Source organism: Dama dama, chromosome 21 (genome assembly GCF_033118175.1).
Source record: "Dama dama isolate Ldn47 chromosome 21, ASM3311817v1, whole genome shotgun sequence".
Classification (NCBI taxonomy): domain Eukaryota; kingdom Metazoa; phylum Chordata; class Mammalia; order Artiodactyla; family Cervidae; genus Dama; species Dama dama.
In genome coordinates this window covers 62,619,580-62,641,741 of record NC_083701.1, presented here as the reverse complement: position 1 = coordinate 62,641,741, position 22,162 = coordinate 62,619,580, and the positions used below count along the sequence as shown (strand labels likewise).

Sequence of the window (22,162 nt, the reverse complement as noted above, 5' to 3'; positions counted from 1 at the left end):
TGTGGAATCTTTAGGGAATGGAAATTTATGCAGTCAAATTTAGGCAATTTTTCACCACGCTTTTGACATTGTAATCACAGGTCTTTTGTCCTCACCTGGGATTTTTCATCTTGCCTAATATTTCATAATTGATCTTACTTTAAATTGTTTGACATAAGTTTTTCAGGTAGAAATTGCTATTAGTGAAATGAAATTTCAAGAGCTGGTTTAAAAGTCTACATAATAAAACACCAACATTAAGACGTTTTTCAAAAAGGACAGTAAATAAATTTCATCCAGTTTCTTGAAGGAAAACATCAGTGCTTTGATAATATTCAACATCTTATGTAGAGATAAAACTGCTATAATTAGATCCAATATATTCTATCATGAGAAATCAAAAACTGAGCAAAAACCTGACACTTTCATGATTAGAATTTGTCTTATTTTAAATAATATTTATAGTTTGAGGTGGATATGCATCAGACCATTATACATTACTAGAAGAAAGTTCATAAAAATAACTCCCATGAAGCCTAATCTAAAAAAAAAAAAAGCATCCTGCCCACAATTGTCAAAAAGTTCCAACAGTATAGGACACTTAGTGATGGTGGCATCACTGTGTATATGTAAATAGAAGCACTGTTCATTAGAGAGTTTGAAGTCAGGAGACCTGGGTTTAAGTCCTGGCTCCATCCCCAACTAGCTATTTGGCCCCAAGAACCTGATTTCTGAGCTGAAGGCTTAGGAAGGGGTAGGAGCTAACCAGTCTGAAGGGTGGCAGATAGCCTTCAGTACATAGGACTGGAGACAAAAATTCAGTGTCTTAAACCTTGGTCTGTGTATCTCATATAGGCATATATTCTTTAATTCAGTCCCCATGTATTTGTAATACTTATTTTCTACTGTCTTTAATTAATGGTTTGCTTGATCATATGAAAATGATGGATAATGGTTAGTCTTAGTTTCCACAATACTATTGACCTTTATGAGACTTCTGTTTGTGGTGCACTGGACTGAAACAGGAGATACAGTCTTTAAGGCCTGACCTGGAGGGTACCTGGTGGCTCAGATGGTAAAGAACCTTCCTGCCATGCAGGGTTCAATCCCTGGGTCAGGAAGATCCCCTGGAGGAGGGCATGGAAATCCACTCCAGCATTCTTGCCTGTAAAATCCTATGGACAGAGGAACCTGGCGAGCTATAGTCCATGCAGTCACAGCTGAGCGACTAACACTTTCACCTTCAGGATAGCCATTTTAGCTATTTATTTTGAATCTCATCATGTATGTATTTGCCCATCCCTATTACCCACTGCTGAAGTTTAAATAAACCCCTTTTACCAGTTAGGCCCTGACAGGAAACAGCCAGCACACTCAAAATGATTACCTGAGGAGAGTTTAATGTAAGGACTGTTTCCAAAGTGTTGGCAAGGTTAAGGGATAGAACAGTACCCTGAGGCTAGAAACCCTGGGGAACCATCCCATTCTTGGTCCTAGAAGAGCCAGGTGATACAGCCATTACTGAAACTAACCCAGAACACGTGATTGTAGCTGTTTTTGGTGGAGGGACCAGCAATATGAGGAAATGTGACTAAGAAGGAGCCAGGAGAATGGAGGCCGTCCCCCAAGTCTCTTACCATCTTCTGATCTCCTGTGGGCACCTTCCACTGGCTGAACCAAAAGACACGTTGAGAACAAAGTGGCTTGTTGATACAGTCAGGGGCAGAGAATAGGACAGGGAAGGGTAGAAAGTGGCTCTCGAGAGCAAACATGATGGCCAGCAAGCACATGCTGTATTTGGAATTTATGATTTCTTACCCAGTGATGGACCTGGGAGGAAAGATGAGAAATGAACTGGTGGACCCAGGTCTCAGGCTTTGGGCTATTCTGCCAGGTTCCCTGAGTTTGGTATCAACCAGATGTCTTCAGATAGACCAAAACAACTTTCTGCTTGGTTTCACCCTCCTACTTTTCACCCCACATGGCTAATTCTGAAAGTATATGACTATGTAAAGTCACAAGTTACAGACATTTGTTGTGTTACACAACAATAACTGTGAAGATCTTGATATATATATCCAGTTAATTTTATAACAAGCTGTTTGATGATAATGCTAAACTCTGTACTAGACCACCTTACCTGCCTCCTGGAAACCTGTATGGAGGTCAAGAAGCAACAGTTAGATCTGAATATGAAACAACAGACTGGTTCAGAATCAGGAAAGGAGTGCATCAAGGCTGTATATTGTCACCCTGCTTATTTGACTTATATGCAGAGTACATCACGTGAAATTCCAGACTGGAATCAATCAGCAGGAAGAAATATCAGTAACCTCAGATATGCAGATGACACCACCCTTATGGCAGAAAGCAAAGAGGAACTAAAGAGCTCCTTGATGAAGATGAAAGAGGAGAGTGTAAAAGCTGGCTTAAAGCTCAATGTTCAGAAAACTAAGATCATGGCCTCCAGTCCCATCCCTTCGTGGCGTATAAATGGGTAAACAGTGGAAACAGTGAGACTTTATTTTCTTGGGCTCCAAAATCACAGTGGATGGTGACTGCAGCCATGAAATTAAAAGATGCTTGCTCCTTGGAAGAAAAGCTATGCCAAACCTAGACAGCATATTAAAAAGCAGAGACATTACTTTGTGAACAAAGGTCCGTCTAGTCAAAGCTATGGTTTTTTCCAGTAGCCATGTATAAATGTGTGATTTGGGCCATAAAGAAGGCTGAGCACCAAAGAATTGATGCTTTCGAACTGTGGTGCTCGAGGAGACTCTTGAGAGTCCCTTAGACAGCAAGGAGATCAAAGCAGTCAATCCTAAAGGAAATCAACCCTGAATGTTTATTGGAAGGACTGATGCTGAAGTAGAAGCTCCAATACTTTGGCCAATACAAAGAGCCGACTTATTGGAAAAGACCCTGATGCTGGGGAAAGATAGAAGGCAGGAGGAGAAGGGGACGACAGAGGAGATAATTGGATGGCATCACTGACTCAATGGATATGAGTTTGAGCAAGCTCTGGGAGATGGTGAAGGACAGGGAAGCCTGGCATGCTGCAGTCCATGGAGTCGCAAAGAGTCAGACACAATTGAGCGACTGAACAACAACAACAAAAACTCTGTTCACCTGTGCCTAGTCTTTGGTGTTTCTTTCCGTATTACACGGTCACTTTCTCACAGTGTTAAAACATGTGGGAGTAGATTGCTGACAAGGACTTTTTATCCCTACCCCAAAATTGCAGGTTCATAGAGGAAGGCATCCTGGAAAGAGAAGTGGCTTAAAGAGTGTGTGATTCTATCTATATGCAATGAACTTCAAAACTCTGTTGAGTTTTTTAGAGTACAAATAATAATAATATTTTTCTCCCACTCCCTGAAGATCTTGTAAAAGAAGTCACTGTCGGCTCATATTCAGTGTACTTTGAAACAGTGTTCCATAACTCTGTGTGTGTGTGTGAAGGAGAGATGCTCTTCATTTCCCCAGCCTTCTTTCTTGCATGTAGAGGTAGTCCAGGAATCAGAGAAAGAGCGTTGTGATGGCAAAGTCCCTGGATCATTTCCTTTCTTCTCGCTGTTTGACTTTCCACGAGAAGATCACTGTGGTCACTAGATACCATTCCCCTCCATTTGGCTACTTAGAGCTGTACTTTTAGATGTACCTAAATTTGCTAGGTGGAGAAGGAAATGGCCACCCACTCCAGTATTCTTGCCTGGAGAATCCCATGGACAGAGGAGCCTGGCAGGCCACAGCCCATAGGATTGCAAAGAGTCAGTCACAACTGAGTGTCTGGGCATAAATTTCCAGGGTACCATTTTTTTAACCATTTGACTTCCATAAACCATTCAGACAATAATCATGGTTGGAACTGCTTTGCCACTCATTTCTGCTCCCACAGTGATGTAATCCAGGATATACAGAAAGTTCTTTCCAAGGGCTAAGTGTGAGCTTTTGTCTTCTGCCCCTTGCGTAAGGAATGCTTGTATTGTTCCCCAATTATCTTTTTTAATCCTTTTACTGTTTCCTTTTAGTTGGTGATGAAACTCGATGTAACAACTCCTTACCCCTCCGCCAGGGAGTTGGACTTCGCCAGGCAGTCCTTCTTCCCATCTTTTTAAAACTACATATGTAGTTTTAATCCATCAGTGGGTCATGGAATCAACATAGCAGGTTGCAGCTGAAATTTTTTAACCATTTCCTAAAAATTGAAGTATAGTTAATTCATAATGTTGTATCAGTTTCAGATGTGCACCCAGACACTTCAGATATATTCTTTTTCAGATTCTTTTCCGTCATAGTTGGTAACAAGCTATTGATTAGTTCTCTGTGCTGTACAGTAGGTCCTTGTTTATCTATTTTATATATAGTAGTTTGTATCAGCTAATCCCAAACTCCGAATTTATCCCTTTCTCATGACACTCCCCCCACTATCTCTTTTGGTAACCCTAAGTTTGTTTTCTGTTTCTGTCAATCTATTTTGTAAGTTAAATTCATTTATATCACTTTTTTAGATTCCACATATAAGCAATATCATACAGTATTTGTCTGACTTCTTTCACTTAATATGATAATCTCTAGCTCCATCCATGTTGTATAGACTCTCAGTTTGGGAAGATGAAAAAACTCTGAAGATGGATGCTGTTGATAATTGCACAACAATGTGAACGTACTTAATGCCACTAAACTGTAAACTGTTAAATGGTTAAAACAGTGAATTTCACATTATGTATGCTTCACCACAACTTAAAAAAATCAGAGAATATCATATTTTGAGTAATCCCCCCTCCGATTTTATGTGTTTACTAGGTTACAATAGAAGTGTATTTCTTATTTTGGGTCTGAATTAAGACATTCTCCCCCAGAAAGACAGTTCTGAGGAATAGAGAGAGCATGGTGTAGCAGGCACTCACATTGCGCCGTGCCTTCTCTCATCCGTTATAGTGCTCTCCCAGAAGGGACGGGGCAGTGTTTTTGCAGTAGGCAGGAGAGAGTTTAGGTGAACCAGTGAGAAACAGTGCTGCGCTGGCGGGAATGACAGCATGATATCATGAGTTCTCTCGAGACGGGGTTGGCTACCCACTCCAGTATTCTGGCCTGGAGAGTTCCATGGGCTATAGTCCATGGGGTCATAGAGTTGGACAGGACTGAGCGACTTTCACTTTCACTTGGGAACTGAGGGTAATCACCAGCAATTAACATTAAACTAAGTAGCCAGTATGGTACCCTGTTTGCCAATCAGGAAAAGAGGGATAGGTGTTTTTTTTTTTTTTTCCTATTATGGAGGGATAGACCTTATGCCAAGCAATTTGTATGTAGTACTTCCTTTAATATTCAAAAAGCAAGTCCAGTTACTCACTTTACAGACAAGAAAACTGAGATTTAGCAAGGTGAAATTATTTGCCCACGATTACAAAAAAATGGTGGGGCTTCCTTGGTGACTCAGATGGTAAAGAATCTGTATGCAATGTGGGAGTCCCAGGAAGATCCCCTGGAGAAAGGAATGACAACCCACTCCAGTGTTCTTGCCTGGAGAATTACATGGACAGAGGAGCCTGGTGAGCTAGAGCCCATGGGGTCACAGAGAGTCCTACATGACTGAGCAACTAACACTTTCACAGTATAAGTGTAGCAGTTCAAGCATTTTCATCTAGGTTTTCTTACATCAGTCATTCTCTGCTTAATCTCTATGCTGTATTCTAAAACTCTTAATACCTCAGAGGGATCCAGAGAAAAGCTCAAGGCTTTTCCAGTCAAGTCAGATCATTGTTGGATACCTGCAGAGCTATTGTTATTGGATACCTGGAGTGATATCCAGGAGTGAATTTTTAAGGATTATGCTTGGGTCCCTGCAGTGCCTATGAATCAATCAAGATTCAGACTTACTAAAACACTCCTTGTTTAAAGGAATTGATTCCCGTCTATGGGTCACCTAGGACAGCCTATAAGTTTCTTTGGCTCAAATGAAGGTATGGATATGTAAAACTCCTGCCATACTTTCTACTTTTAGAATATTTCCTTTGTTTTAAAAATTAGAATTTCCATTAGGAACTTATTGATTATTTGGACTATTGAATCTTGAGTTCTGTGTATTACTGTTTGAGAGGTTTTGCTCCTTAGGGCCATTTTTGCTTTTCTATTTCTGATTATTACACATCTCATAAGTTATGTTTTTCCTTTTGATATCTGGATCAGATCAAAGTCCATCATACTTAATTAAGGAAATGAGGCTGCTGTAAGTGTCCCTAGCACCATCACTGTTCTCATCTTTGACTGTTTAGCTCTATTATACAGATATTTTTAATCCTTATGTAAGAGGTAAACATACAGATGCTACTTTTATAGTGTATGTGCTTTCATGTATGCTAAGTTGCTTCAGTCATGTCTGATTCTGTGTGACCCCATGGACTGCAGCCCACCAGGCTCCTCTGTCCATGGGGATTCTCCAGGCAAGAATACTGGAGTGGGTTGCCATTTCCTTCTCCAGGGGATCTTCTTGACCCTGACCCTGATCAAACCTGGATCTCTTATGTCTCTTGCATTGGCAGGCCTGTTCTTTATCACTAGTGCCACCTGGGAAGCCCTTTATAGTGTATAGTGATGATCAAATTAAGGTGAATATCAAAAAACTTTAAATTTATTGATTCAAAATATAAAGCATATTCATATTGCATGTGCCATATTAATTTTATGTTTAAGACATTTTAATTTTGTTATAACTCAAGTTTTAAATATAGATTAATCCAGTAACATTTTAGATAGGATTTCAAGAGTGAAAGAGTACTGACTGCTTGAATATATATGTTAGGAGTTGCTATAAGACCTAAAAATATTTTTTTAACCATTGATTTGTACATTTAATTTAGGAAAAGCAAAAAGTCAATCAATTTGTTATAAATAAAGATTGTGATACCTTAGCAACTTTTTCAACTTGTTACAGTATTTGCTACTCTCAAGAGAGAGAAAAGTAAATTTTGGAAAATATCAAAAGTGTCAAAAATGGCAGTTGGTAAAAAAAAAATTCTTCAGATAAACACCTCAAATTGTGTGCTTACAGTTTTAGAACTGATCTCAAAGTACTCTCACCTGGATTTTTAATAATATTTTGACTAACACTATACCCTATTTTTAACAACTTCTTAAGGGAGAGAGTTCATATGTGTAAAACACATGTATTAATACAGCTAATACAGTTTGGCCTTTTTGAATAAATATAAATTTTAATTTTACCTTGCCAATGAGATCTTTTTTACCTGTGATTTTTTTTTTTTAAGTGAAGTGGTTGATTTACAATGTTATGTTAGTTTCTGGTATATAGGAAAGTGAGTCAGTTACATATGTATAATATGTATTATATATATGTTTTCATATTCTTTTCTGTTATAGGTAATTACAAGATATTGAATATAGTTCCCTGTGCTATATACAGTGGGGCCTTGTTGTTTATTTTAAATGAGATTTTTATTTATAACTCCACAAATAAATTCCTAGAAAGCTGTTTGGATTAGTATGCCCATTTATAGAAGTACTAAGACTGTACCTAGCTGCATTTTCATGCATAACATTTCATCAGAAACATATTGGCCCAGAGTTGTGTTTCCTTTGTATACAGTGGATTTTTGCATAGAGTCATAACATTGCAGTAAATACCACCACGCTGTAAACTCCTTGAAGTTAAACATTCACTAAACCTAGCTTTCTTTTCACCACTTCTTTCAAAACCCAGCTGAAGATTCACACTCTTGAGAACCCCACGTGATCCACCCCATGCCATTCTGAGTTCCTCTTTGGTCTCTGCTCTGGCCGCACTTCCAACTCTCCTAATCCTCGGTGGTTGTTCCATTTTATACTGTTTGTAAATGTCGACATATTTTATACCACCAGTTAAACTGTGACTTCATTGAAAACCTAGGATTTATTTCTTTAGTTTTTCCTGTCATAGCTCTCCCGAGGACACTATAAGCCAGTGCTTCTTCTCTAAGCTCCTCATGGATGTGGGAGCCAGGCTCCACCACAGCTATAAGCAAATTTCAGATTTGGCAAGAAGAGGGTGGAAGACGGTGAGGGGGACTAGGGCTGCATCAATTCAGGGAGCCACAATTACCAGAATGCACCCTGGCATCTCCCAGTCCCCAGCTCCATGTTTCTATTTCTATGAGCAAACTGAGGTGAGGTAATGAGGCTGCATGTTCCCCATGCACACCGGCAGCCACTGAAAAAATTTATTCCCTCCTACAGATGCCTTCTCTATTTATTTTAATCAAATTTTTCTGGTATAGAATGTGTTAGGGGGATGGACAAATAGAGGACCCAATACATATATTGAGTATATGTGTACTCAATATACATGCAGTATAGTTGTCCATGAGACCTTGGTTCTTCTGAACATGGTCATAACTTTTATGGCACCTAGTACAGTATTCAGTGGGTATTCAATAAATAGTATTGACTAACTTATATGGGAATATGGATATGGACAATCTGGAGAAGTAAAAGATTTATGATGCTGAAAACATTTGGTCTTTTGAACAGCAGTCATATTCTGAATTGTGTTGGTCTTTAATATGAGAACAAGTTGTCCATAAGTCATGTGAAAATTGGGTTGGCGGTCAATATGGTCTGGGGTTTCAGTAATCCTATGAAACTTTTCTGCTAATAGCTCATAGAGAGTAATCAACAAGATCTTAATTTTTAAAAGAAACTCATTTATGTGAACAAATATGGAAGATTTGATAATATACTGACTATAGGATTATGGGAGCTAGCTTTCAAAACCCTTATAAAGGTGTTTCATTTATATGATGTTGGAAAATTTAGGTTACTGAACTTTTATTAATTATTTCCCACAGCTCTGCAAGTGAATCTGGTTCTCAAAGCACTTGTGACCAACTTGTAACTCCAACAGCCCTGGCTGCCTGTACCAGAGTTGACTCCTGTTTTACCCCGTGGTTTGTCCCATCTCTTTGCATTTCCTTCCAGTTTGCTCACCTGGAGTTCCATCTTTGTCATCACCTTGATCAGCTTGGCACAGGTACTCTTTATTTTAGCATCCGAATAACATCCACTTAATACTTACTGTTTTGTCCCTACACAAAACTCCTTCCCAAATGACCACCACTCACATGGGGAAAGAGGACATTTTTAGAAGCAGTGTTTATTTCCTTCAACAATGAGCACCAGCAAAGTTATTCTGAAGTTTTTTATTTCATATAATAATTGTCCCCCTTATGTTTGAACCATCTCATGCACCTATTATATAGGTTACCAGTTACCTTGAATTGCCATGATTTAATGCACTTCCTAATGAGAATTTTCAAGGAAGTTACAAAGATTGCAGGTTTTTACTATTACTCCAATTATGAATTTTTTGAAAGAAGTACATCTGTTTTTGTTTTATATTCTGAGCCATTACATTAGTGGCAAATAGTTTCCAAAAGTACTTGATATTACTTTATCTTGAAAAGTATAAATACCTTCCACCAAAAATGGACAAATTCTCCAATATTTTAAAGGACTAGCGTTTTTACAAGTTTATAAGGTAGAAGAGTAAGTTTTTCCACATATCAAAAGTGACCTTTTACAAATTTGCTCATGTTCATGAATAATTATTCCTAAAAGTCTGTACCAAATCTTTTCTACTTAATACATTTTGATTCTGGTCTTAGGTTTTCAACCTACATGTAATGGAAAAAGGGAAAAAAAACCAGATTAAAACTAAACACAGCTGCTGTTAAGCATCTTGCATTTTCAGCAAAAATGGAGCTTAACCTGTATTTTCTAATTCTGGGTCATGTTTTTGGTTTTCAGATTTGGTGGGTAGATACAGAGCACTTCTGTGAAACACGCCTTAAATATTTACCTCCTCTTCATTTTATTTTTATCTGCAACTGTAACTTTGGAAAGAGACCTGCTGTTTGAACAAAACAGTTTTTTGTCAGTTTTGTTTGTTTGTTACCTTATTTTTGTTAGTTTGTTTTTCCTTTTTTTTTTTAATTTTTTTTGTTTTGTCTTTTTGAACAAAAGTGTTGTTTACAGATACCAAATGATAATTCAAATGTTATATTATCTTCAAGAGAAGGTTTGAATTTATTAACCAGCAACTATTGCATTCAGTAACCAAGAAGTGAGTAATTTAAATGTCATCTCTGTATTTCCGTAAAGTCTTGGCTTATCTCAACTGCTGTATTTCTTGTTTGTTTTCCTCAACAGCTCCACCAAAATACCTACAGCCATTTATTTCTGATAAAAATGTGCCATCTGAACTAGAATACATGATTATTTCCTTCAAAGAACCACACATGTATCTTCGACAGTGGAACAATAGTTCTGTCTGTCAGGAGATCCAGTTCTCAGCTCAAGCAGACTGTAAACTTCTAGAGTGCAGAAATGTGACAATGCAAAGCTTGGTGAAACCCTTCAGCATCTTTGGACAGACTGCAGTTTCCAGCAATGCAGTAGAAAAGCTGATTGATTGCTCCATCATCATTGACTCAATATTTGTAAACTTTGGGCAACATGTAGTTCATTCTCTCAACACTGCAGTACAAGCTTGGCAACAGGTATGCACATTCTAGAACAGTTTACAGTTTGTCCGTGTGTGATCTTTTACTAGACACTTTGTGTTATCACTTCTAACAATAAATTAAGCACAAACAAAAATGTGAGAGAATGAAGAATCTGACGGGCATCATTATATTTGGGCCCTCTTCTGTTTTGGCAAAGCGATGCATGTTATTTTTAAAACCTTTGGAGAATATGGGTTCTCTACACATGCATCAGAGATCATGCCCACATTTTTGTGACTAATGTACCACATCTGTGTGGAAAGTAACATATTCCCAGAAATTTTTTCCAAGTATTATGGCTTTAGTTTGCCAAAGCTTCAACTTGGTATGTATCAAATTGTCTAAGCAGCCATTGCAGAAATGAAGAACCTGTGTGAGCGTCTCTGATAAAAGCATTTCATCTTTCAAAGCAAAAAGGCAGTGAGTATGTGAGCATGATATAATCTTAGCTTTTCTCCCATTATTATTCTGCCATTTTGATTCACTAAAAAAGCACTCAGTATTAGATTTTTTAACCAGCCAAAGACTCTTGATGAGTAAGTTTTTACTTTTATCTTTTGTCAGAAATTAGCCATATTAGAAAAGAGATAGAATATAAGTCTGTTTCGAATGATGTATTTAAAATGAGGAACCTGTCCATGTTCACTATCATGAATATAATTTCACAAAATATTTGGATCATAGTATGCTAGGTGATTTAATAACAAATCACTTATGCTTCCCTTACTGATTTTCAGTATAACATTGCATTTTCATAAAGCCCGTCTTATTATTTAAGCTGAGACATTTCCTCACATTTTGTATGTTACACGCATTTGTGCAGACTAACTCCCCAAAAGAAATGGTCCTTCACTCCACCCTGACCTCATGTGGGGATGGGACAGTGGGGTTGCGGGGAGGCTGAGTTCTCCAACTTAAGAATTTTTATGGGAATGAACTCTTTTCTTTATATGCATGAAGACCTATACAAGACTAAGGAATTAATTACCTAACATGGCACTACAATAGCAAAGGGAAAGAAGATAACACATCTGTTTCATATTTTAAAATTCTTTTTTAAGGGCATTCCATGGTTTTCTTGTTGCAGAGGACATGCGTAAAATAAGAGCTAGTGTGATCTAAATCTTTGCAGCTGGTTCGAATAGCGATGTGAAAAAAACCTCCATGGCTCCAATTTCTGTTTTTTGTCATATTTTGAACAATGCATTTAATAAAAAACAAACCTAGAGACTACAAGAGAGTCATTGATAGAGCATTTAAACCCAGGATATTTTTGTCTTGGTATCAGGACCATTATAAAAGGACTCGATGTGTAGCAACTACTGCAAAATGGCCCTCAGAAATATCAGTTTCCTCCCAGGGTAAAAATATTCTCTTAGACAAAGCTATACATATAAATAAAACACGGTACATAAATATTTAAATGTTTTAAACCACATCAGAGTGTGAATGACTGACTGGCTAACATAGTGCCTTGAAGGAATATTCTGAGTTTTTTTAAAAAATGAAATTGTATATTTGATTAAGTAGAGCCATATGTCACGTAGCATATTGCTGACAGGTACATTCTATGAATAGTTGGTTCTGATTTATACAGGGATTTGACAATGTTAACATGAGCCACAAGAGGATATACTTCTGTAATTGTTGCTGTAATTTTCTTGTTTCCTCCCATGTCAAGGGTCCTTGCCACCAAGTTTTAATGTGGTAGGCATCTAGCCCTGTGTGTTCTAAAGTAAACACAAAAATGCACTACTTTGAAATTATAGGACATTTGACATTGAAATGGTCTTATAGAGGGGTTATTAAGTTCATTGTTTCTAAGATGTTCTGAATGTGGCTTATCCCCTTTAGAAGGGGATAAGCTTAGCTTCCCAAGCTTGGATTTTATTATGTATATAATGCTCATATACAGTGTAATTATTGCCAATGAGAAATGTGAATTTAATAAGCAGGATATGTTATTTGAGTTCTCCATATACTTTATCAGATTTGTATCGGAGACAAGTCATTTGTATCCAGTGTGGATGGACCAGACAGTTGAAGCATGAAACAATTTGACCTTTCACCTTTAGGTCACAAGTTCAAGATTAACAGAAGCCTTCATCAGTGTCTGATTTCTCTGGCTGTAGATTTTTTTTTCTCTTTTGTGAATGATTAATGTTTTGTGAAACCAGATTAAGGACCCAAAATGCCACTTGCAGTTTGCTTTATATTTCTATGTCACATTCCCACATTTGGACCAAATAGCATTATAAAGGAGATTTTTATTTAAAAGTTAAGATTATGCTCATGTGTCTTATCTTAGACCATAAGGATATCCCTCTTTAAATGCTTAACACTCTAGCACAAATCTTAAATGTAAATAAGCCATCTTTTAATTACAAAAGCGTTCTGAGGTTTTGCTTTTATATGATGTCATATACAATATGTACCAATTTTTTATAATAGACTAGAATTTAAACATTCCAAGAAATGCTTAAACTTATTATAGTTATAATGAACCCCACAGATGAACAAGCAGTAGAGAAACAGTTCCCTCAGGACTTTGAATATTCTTTAGAAAAATGTAAACAACCCCCTTGTGTTCTTTCATTTACATTTTTTCCTAAAACCTTCATCATTTATTAAAGGTCAGTTTTTAGAGATGAGGAAAGTAATATGACTTTTTTTCCTACTCAGTCCCCATCTGGTAACTTAACCTTGGTCTAACCAGCAGATTGATCCCAATTCATTAAGAAAATTGAATTTCAGTCTCAGGTTGACTATCTTAAGTGGGACATTGGAATCATATCCCTTTCTTCATGTTTGTATTCTTGTACCTAAAGGAGAGAAAAATGTTTACAAGGAGAGCAGTTTATGTTGATTATATAATGCTAAATGGAAAAATCTCATCAAAACTAATTATACACTATGACTCCAGTTTAATTAAAGGTTTACAAACCTTTAAATATATAAGATATATAAGATAGGATTGGTCTGTTTTACATATAACCATTTCCTTAGCCTCCTCTTAGCAACCCTTTTCTGGGCAATGGGACTCCAGTTGGTCTTTTGAGTCTTGAGTTTCATCAGTAAAGCTGTATATTTTCACTATTCAAAAAAGATACATAAGATAGGATTGGATAGGATAGATCAGAATGGGAACAAGCAGGACATCAGAAGTGAAAAATTGCTGGAAAAAAATTCTCCAGAATGTTAACAGCAGTTATCTCTGAGTCTAAAATTAGAGACTTTTTATAAAAAGAAATTCAGTGCTTCCTGTGTTTTCTTTTTACTGGAACCTGTATTACATTTATAATTTTAAATTTGCTCTCTTATTTGTTTCATAAGTGTTTGTTGAGTACTTACATGTCATTCATGATATTGAGAACAGGAGATGAAGTTGTAAATAACACTGAACTGGATCCTGCCCTTATACAGCATAGAGTCTAACGATGGAGACAACAGTGACCTAAAATCATGCAAGTAATTACTGAGTCATGGTGGCTCAGACAGTAAAGAATCTGACTACAATGCTGGAGACCTGGGTTCAATACCTGGATCAGGAAGATCCCCTGGAGGAGGGCATGGCAACCCACTCCAGTGTTCTTGCCTGGAGAATCCCAAGGATTGAGGAGACTGGCAGGCTACAGTCCATAGAGTCACAGAGTCAGACACAACTAAACTACTAAGCACAGCTCAGGGATCAGTACGGTTAAGGCGGAATGTACAGTGTTGTGTAAGCATAAAATAGGTGGACATGAGGTGATCTGGGAGGATCTCAGGAGGCTGCTTACTCTGAGAGCATGACCTGAAGACAGGAACCTGAACACTGAGTCGGAAGAAGTTAGTTGAGCGAGGAGGAAAAGAGGTCCAAGCGAAAGAACGGCACTGAAGCAGGAAGGAGTTTGACGTGTTGGATTAATTGAGAGGAGGCCTGTGGTGTTGGAGGAGCTGAAAGGGGCTCCAGAGGTGGAGCTGGGGTCTAGAGGAGAGTGGTTCAAGATGCAGCGGGGGCCGGACCAGGCAGAATGCCTGAAACCCGCGGGCAGTCCAGTTTTGAAATCACAGCTCATGATTAAAAGCCACAGCAAAAAGGAGTATGGTAGACAGCAAGTAATTATTGGTTATAACTGCTTCAGTCTCACTTACCCAGAGATGCTTTATGATTAGTGTGGTTGTCAGGCAAGGTTCCATTCCATGAGAACAGAGGGTTGGTGAGAATAGACAGATGATAGAGTGAGCGCTTAGAAGTCCCTCAAGGATCTCTCTAGAAGAATGAGATATTTCAAGGCCTCTTCACTCACTGCAGCCATGGAGCTCTGCCTGCACACCTGGGGGGCCTTCTGGTTGATGAGGAGGGGCTTGTGCCTTCCAGCATAACTGTTCTCATAAGGTTCTAGATCAGGTCTTGGTCCAGACTGGATTCCAGTACATCCATCCATAGACTCCTAGGCTTCAGGCCACGTAGTCACTTAAATCTCAATGCTCATGATGATACAGCCCTTTTTATTCTCCCTTCTCTTAATAAAATGGCAAATGATGGAGTGTGGCTTTGTTACATTACTTAGAGCCACAACCAGGAAATAAGAGGCCAATTAGAGAAACCAGCCCAGGGATCAAACCCATGTCTCCTGCATTGCAGGAAGATTCTTTACCATCCGAGCCACAGGGAAGCCCTATCAGTGACATACTAACTCCCATTATCTGAAAAGTCATTGGCTAATTAAGATTTTTTTCTTGCATTCTCAAGTTAGCCATTTATTTAGCAATTCTGTTTACCAAAGATATGTTGATTGTTTTTAAGCCATAACCTAGTCAGGGTGATAAAAAGAGTAAATACAGAAGTGCTCTATGGCTCAGTCAGTGCTTTGATGTAACAGCAACCAGTGAAGAAGGAGGTATCCACACATTAGGAGCATATTACTAATTTGCTGAGCCTCAGATTAATGAAAGACATTTGTTGATTGATTATTAGCTGAAATAGACACCAGCAACTGTTTTTCAACTAACATTTTCTCTCTTGAAAACTGCAGCTTGGCTTACACAGACTCTGAAGTTGATCTGTTTTGTGTGTTCAGCCTTTTAACAATAGAGGGAAAGTTATGGTTTTATTTAAATCTCTCCCTGAGCAGATTTACACAGACACACACACACACAGAGACACACGCACACACACACACACACCACCCTCCCCCTTAAGGGAACTGGGGATGTATTACCTACATGATCCTTACTTTCTGTAGGGTACAAACTGTGGCTTTGGTAATTGGTCTTGATTGTCAAGTTTAGAAGGCCAGGAATATGGTAATTCTAGCCTCTGGTACTATGCTCAAAAATGTGCAGTACCCAGTACGGCATTCTCTGTAGCATGTTAATTCATTTTAAAACATTAAACGTTTGAGGGATCTCATTGTTCTTTTTCCTCTTCTGTGTGTATGATATATTTTGCAGGAATATAAATCAAAACATATTCTTGGAACATTTAAGATCTCTTTAAGGTATTTTTTGGTGCTTATCCTGGAAGTATAGAATACTTTGTATACCAGAGCTAATGACAACAGATCTTTGAGTATTTCTGTGTTGTAACAGTCGCCACTGGGCAGACAGCTGCCAAACATCTTGCAGTTAATCTGATGCACGTTGGCTTTCGCACTCTTTCTCTTTCAGAACAAACGCCCCGAGGTGGAGGAGCTGGTCTTCAGCCACTTTGTGATCTGTAACGACACGCAGGAGACGCTGCGGTTCGGCCAGGTGGACACTGACGAGAACATCCTGCTGGCCAGTCTGCACAGGCACCAGTACACCTGGCGCTCTCACAGGTCCCCACAGGTATCTGAGAGACAGCCTGGCAGACGCAGCGGCTGCTAAGGCCGGGGGTGCCTTTCTTCTGCAGTTGTGTGCCTGTGTCCAGCTATTTCCCTTTTTAAGTCTCCCAAGGGGCCACATAGTATATAAAGCTCCATCCGACAGAAACCCAGAAATGTTTAGAGATGGGAGTGCAGCATGCCCGGGCTCCTCTTGGAGTGGACATTCTCGTGTTCACGTGGGCCCCATGGAGGGTAGTGTGGTGACCATGATGTTGAACTCCAGAGCCAGGGTACAGAGACTTGGCTCCTGGCTCTGGATTACCTCGCTTCGCTTTCATGCTTCAGTTTTCTTCTATGTAGTTTGGGGATAATAATAGTACCTGATTCATAGGATCGTGAGGTCTGAATATGTTAATACATAAAAGGCGCTAAAATAGTACTTAATGTACTGTAAACATTGTATATCGGGAGTTATTTTCCATTTGTGTATTCGGATTCTTACTATGTGTATAGTTCGTGCCAGTCATGTATAGGCACTGGAGATTCAAAGGTAAAAAACTCTTAGTCTTCGCCCTCCAAGGGCAGCTCACAGTCTGCGACAGACCACAGTGACAGACTGTACCCAAGGGGACACTGAGAAAAGATATACCAAAGGATGTCTGTTTTCCAAGGAGTGTAATTCCACTTTCCTGTCACTTTAGATGGGAATAATTAGAGGGATGTGCCCTGAAGGGGTAACTGAGGACGAATTAAATACAAAGATGTGGACTTAAATGAGTAAAAGAAATCCTAGGAAGTACTCTCAAGAATAATGTATTTCTAAAACCCTGGTTAATAAGGAAACTACTGTCTGCTTATGATTAAAAGAAAGTCATTAGATTAGAGAACAAGTTTTCCCATCTGGTCTATATACCAGCTTTAGGATATGTTATATCCTCAGGCTCCCTCTTGCTGGTTTTTTTTTTCCAGTAGCTAGATTATGATTTCTTACTTGCTTTTTTTTTAAATCGTATTGCCACACTATTAGTATAAAATTTGGCAAAGTAGATACAGTGCAATTCTTCTTAAGTCTATGTATTTAATTCTGGTTAATCTAACAGGATGGTAAAACACCATATATCCTTTTTTAATAAGAGTTCTTTCAGAAAAGTGTATGGTATGATATTGCACTTTTATTTTTAGAATGAATGACATGCCCTTCTTTTTCTAATTCTTCTTTTGAGAAATGTCCATGTTAGAGTTTTTAAGTTGTTTGCTCCTTATAACATCATTAAAGGACACTTGGTCAGTTGATTCATTTAAAAATTAAGTAGTTATTTTTTCCTATTAATTGCAAAAGTAAGAATATAGACCAGATATATAAACCAAAAGAGAGAGAGAGAGAGAAGAGACAAGCTATAACTCCAGCCATCCAGAGACAATCCATGTTAAGACTTGTTTAGCCGTGTAGACCTTCAAAAGGCTTCTATGACCATTGAATTCCCAGAAATGAACTCGTAGTGACAGGAAAGAAACCTCTGAGAAGGTGCATTAATGTGCGGTCATACATTGTGCCTGTAGCCACTTCACCCATTCATACATGCAGGCTGCAGGCCTCAGCCAATAGAAAGCAGCAGAGAAAGCTCATTTCCCTTCAAAGTCATTTTAAGCTGCATAGACTATCATGGCCCTCCCTGACTCAAGATTCTCTGGACACTGGAGCCAGGATGGGAAGGATGATACTAAGAACAGTGGGCTCAGGGGTGTGGAGGAACAGGTGTCTTCATGTTGTAGATGTACAGTTTCTGAATGGATAGGACATGAACAGGAAAGAAGAATGGCTGACCGCTGCCATACTATACCTTTCATATTTAAACTCTTCTGTACTTTTTCAAGGTCTTTTTATATTTATTACTAGTCTTATTTTCATAGTATCCCTGTGTGATTTGTATTTTTGTTATGCACATTTTATAGATAAGGAGACAGAAATGTTAAGCTAAGATAGTGGTAGAGTTGGGACTGAATCCCATGTCTTTTCATTCTCAATATACAGTTATTTCCACAACATTGTTAAACTCTCCTAGGTTTTGGCAGCAGGATTTGTCTGCTAGAAGAGCCAAACTGTGAGGTTTTAAGAGAAGGGCTGAGAAATCACTGCTATAATACTCCACATTTAGAGCTAGAGTAACATGGCATTCTTAGTACAAGTATGAACCCTTGCAGAGCTTTAAGAACAAAAAACAATAAGAACCTTTTAGTGATAAACTGGAAACATAAGACAGGTATCGATTAAACTTTTTTTTCTCTTTTTAATTTGTAACTGCATCTTCTGGATACAAATGTTAAGATGAGCTACAGTCATCATAATCTTTAGACTGAAACTTAGATCGTATTCATAAAAGGTGTCCCTTTTAGTATAGCTACGTATGCTGAAGGAAGTGTGTTTTAGGACCCTTTGAAGCCAGCGAGGTCTTAATGGGCCCAGGGGTCTTCATGGAATTCCTTACATCCATAGTTACAGATTCTGCTGTGTTCTAATGAGAGGTTACATCTAAGGATCAGAAAAACTAGCCACTTAGCTTCAGACTGCACCTGGAGGTAGTCACAGACGCACAAGTAAGCAAACTGTTCCCTTTTTCCAGACTCCAAGTCATATCCTGCACTGCCCAGCAGGCTTGGTTTTAGGAACATTTGTGTCTGCATGTTTATGCTACCTTGGGTGTTAGTCAATTCATAGTCTCAGGGAGGATTTCTAAAGTTCAGAGGACTTAACTCCACTAAACAATGTAGCTTATATTGCAGATCAAGAAAGTAGCAGTGACACCTGGAAAGGTCTCACAGAGGTCAGCGTGTCTTAGAGCCACACAGGAGGTTGCTAACAACAGTAAGTCCCAACAGGGTGGGGGAAACATGGACACAACCAATTCCAGAAATCCAAGGCTGAAAAACCTTTTTAGAGTTGAAAAGTTGTAAACTCTCCCTATAGTTTCTAACACACGCTCTGAGGCAGAATCACTTGAAAATGCTGGCTATCCTACAACATTTGCTTGCCTAAACAAACAAAGGAAGAACAGAACAATTTCCTAGGGGATAATTGAACATATTCAGCTGCACAGCCGTGTATGCCACCTCAAAGGGCCCTTAAATATCCCACTCCAGGAGACTTTACTTCAGTTGGACAAGAACAGTAACCATCGAAGGAATGGTCTTCAGAGAAGTGCTTCACAGTATATGGAATTGAATCTAAGGACTCCATGTGTGAGTTTATGGAATCTTTCACCAGAATATGGACAGTCTGTGCAGCTCAGAGTCAAGGGAAGCTTTGTTTAATTTAACCAAACTGGATATAGTGACACGTCCATCGTAGTAGGATTTTTGTGTAGGCTGTTCAAGTTAACTTCCTGTTCTGGTTTAAGAGAGAGCACACTGTTGGCTAATTAAACTGCTTGAAACAGGAATGCCTCTAGCTTGTATGTAAAGAATTACATTTGCTTTACCCTTAAAACATGCACAATTTATAGATTGTGCTTTATTTTTCTTTAGGTTTGCAGAATTTCAACTACCAATGACTTAATTTGGTAACCAAACCATCAGTCAAGGTGAAAACAGGCTCCAGACAGAGCTATAGAAAATAAAAGATTGCTCCAAATGGATGTAGTAGGGAGTTTTATCAGCTTGTGAAAATGGCAGATAGTTAAAAATGAGAAAGGCAACAAGAGTCAGTTTGGAAGAGCGGCAGAGCATCTGGGAAATGCTCATCAAGCTAATCAGATTTAGGAAAGAAAACATGAATCAGACATTAGTTTCAGGCAGAGTTTGGCAGACCTTTTTGAGTAGGGCCAGACAGTGACTCTTTTAGGCTTTCAAGGCCTTAGAGCTTCTCTCAAAGCCATTCAGCTTTGCACAAAAGCAGCTGTAACAAATGAGTGTGACTGTGTGCCAATAAAACTTTTATTTATAGAAAAGAAAATTTGAATTCCAATAATTTGCATATATCACAAAGTAGTATTTTTCTTCTTTTTTTTTTCAATTATCTGAAAAATGTTAAAGACACTCCTGACTCACTGGCACCAAAATGACCCAGAAGTCATGGCTAGTTTGTCAACGCCTGCTTTCACGTCTCTCAGTTGACAAAATTCAGTAGACTAAAGATTTGACAGAAAATTGTCTTTGCTCTCCTCTAAATGATATTCCCATCACTTGAAAACTTGGTAACATGTTTCAGAAATTATGAAGTGACAGGTAATAGATTAAATCTAACACATAAAATCAGCCTGTGCTTACCACATAACAGTGCTGCTGTTGTTGTTGAGTCCCTAAATCGTGCCCAACTCTGAGACCCCATGGACTGCCGTATGCCACATAATAGTAAAACATTTGTATTGTTCCTCTTCTCGCCCATATAGACAGAAAGTTCTGCTGTTCTTTTTTCAGATGTGAAAATATTTAAAAGTGAGATCTGATCATTTTTTCCTCTTGTCTAAAGAAAAAGTAATGGGTCTTTGAGTTTCTGGCTGTCTTATGGTAATTTCAGTCAGTTGTCAGTTTTATTAGATTGTAATTTCTTATTCAGTTACCACTCTCTCCATATCTCTTTATATAATGTATGTATATACCTATATATAAAGAATGAGCACGTTCTTGTTGCAACTGTCACAATTTAAAAAATTTAAAATCAGACTTAGGGAGGCTGGGAAAGGTTGAGGGCAGGAGGAGAAAGGGGTGACAGAAGATGAGATGGCTGGATGGTATCACCGACTCGATGGACATGAGTTTGAGCAAGCTCCGGCAGTTGGTGATGGACAGGGAGGCCTGGTGTGCTGCAGTCCATGGGGTTTTCAAGGAGTTGGACGTGACTGAACAACTGAACTAGGGAGGCAGGTGAATATTCTACGTTGGCAAACTGTTCTCACTGATAAATTTTCAAGTGTTGGCCTCTGCTATCATTGGCACATGGTATGCATATGAGAGTTTGTTAGAAAGGGCAAATGAAAAAGACATTTTACACCCAGAAGGTACTGATATTTCCTTTCTAGAAATGGAACTGATATTTCCTTTCTAGAAAGCAATTTGATAAAGAAGCATCATAGCTATTAAAATGATTGTAGCCTTTGACCTAGTAATTCTAGGTCAAAGAATGGAACTGATATTTCCTTTCTAGAAAACAGTTTGATAAGAAGCATCATAGCTATTAAAATGGTCATAGCCTTTGACCTAGTAATTCTCTTACTAGTGATCAACTCTCAGGGAGCAGTCCAAATTAATACAAAGGTGTATACACAAAAATGTTTATCATAATTTTGTTCATACTATCAAATTTTAAAAATCAAAATGTTCAGTTTTAAAGAAATAGGTAAGAAAAATCTGGCAAACCTATGAGATGAACTATTATGGGACTTTTACATTCTTACATATGAAGGCAGAGTGCTACCATATCATTGTTCAGCCGCTCAGCCATGTCGATGACTCTTTGCGACCCCATGGACTGCAGCACAGCAGGCTTCCCTGTCCTTCACTATCTCCTGGAGCTTGCTCAAACTCATGTCCATTGAGTCAGTGATGCCATCCACCCATCTAGTCTTTTGTCATCCTCTTCTCCTCCCACCCTCAATCTTTGCCAGCATCAGCGTCTTTTCCTGTAGGTCGACTCTTCATATCAGGTGGTCAAAGTATTGGAGCTTATCATATTATATCAGTCAGAAAAGCAAAATATAAAATTCTATACATACAATATGATCTTAACCATTTAAGTATAACTACATAGAAAAATACTGAAATGAGATATGTCAAAATGTTCCCTATGAATGGTATATTTTTTAAGGTGGTATTTTTTCCAATGTATTACATTTT

The 22,162-nt window shown here is 38.4% G+C and overlaps 1 protein-coding gene across 9 annotated transcripts in view; it reads left to right on the top strand.

Moving 5' to 3' along the window:
• The window catches only part of VPS13B (vacuolar protein sorting 13 homolog B), a 771,473-nt gene that overhangs the window by 666,502 nt on the left and 82,809 nt on the right, over positions 1 to 22,162 (top strand). For all 9 annotated transcript variants that reach the window (XM_061123681.1, XM_061123682.1, XM_061123678.1 and 6 more), the window contains 3 exons: positions 8,826 to 9,007; positions 10,186 to 10,535; positions 16,194 to 16,355. In XM_061123681.1, coding sequence (XP_060979664.1) covers positions 8,826 to 9,007; positions 10,186 to 10,535; positions 16,194 to 16,355 — 694 coding nt within the window. The remainder of the gene's footprint in view (positions 1 to 8,825; positions 9,008 to 10,185; positions 10,536 to 16,193; positions 16,356 to 22,162) is intronic.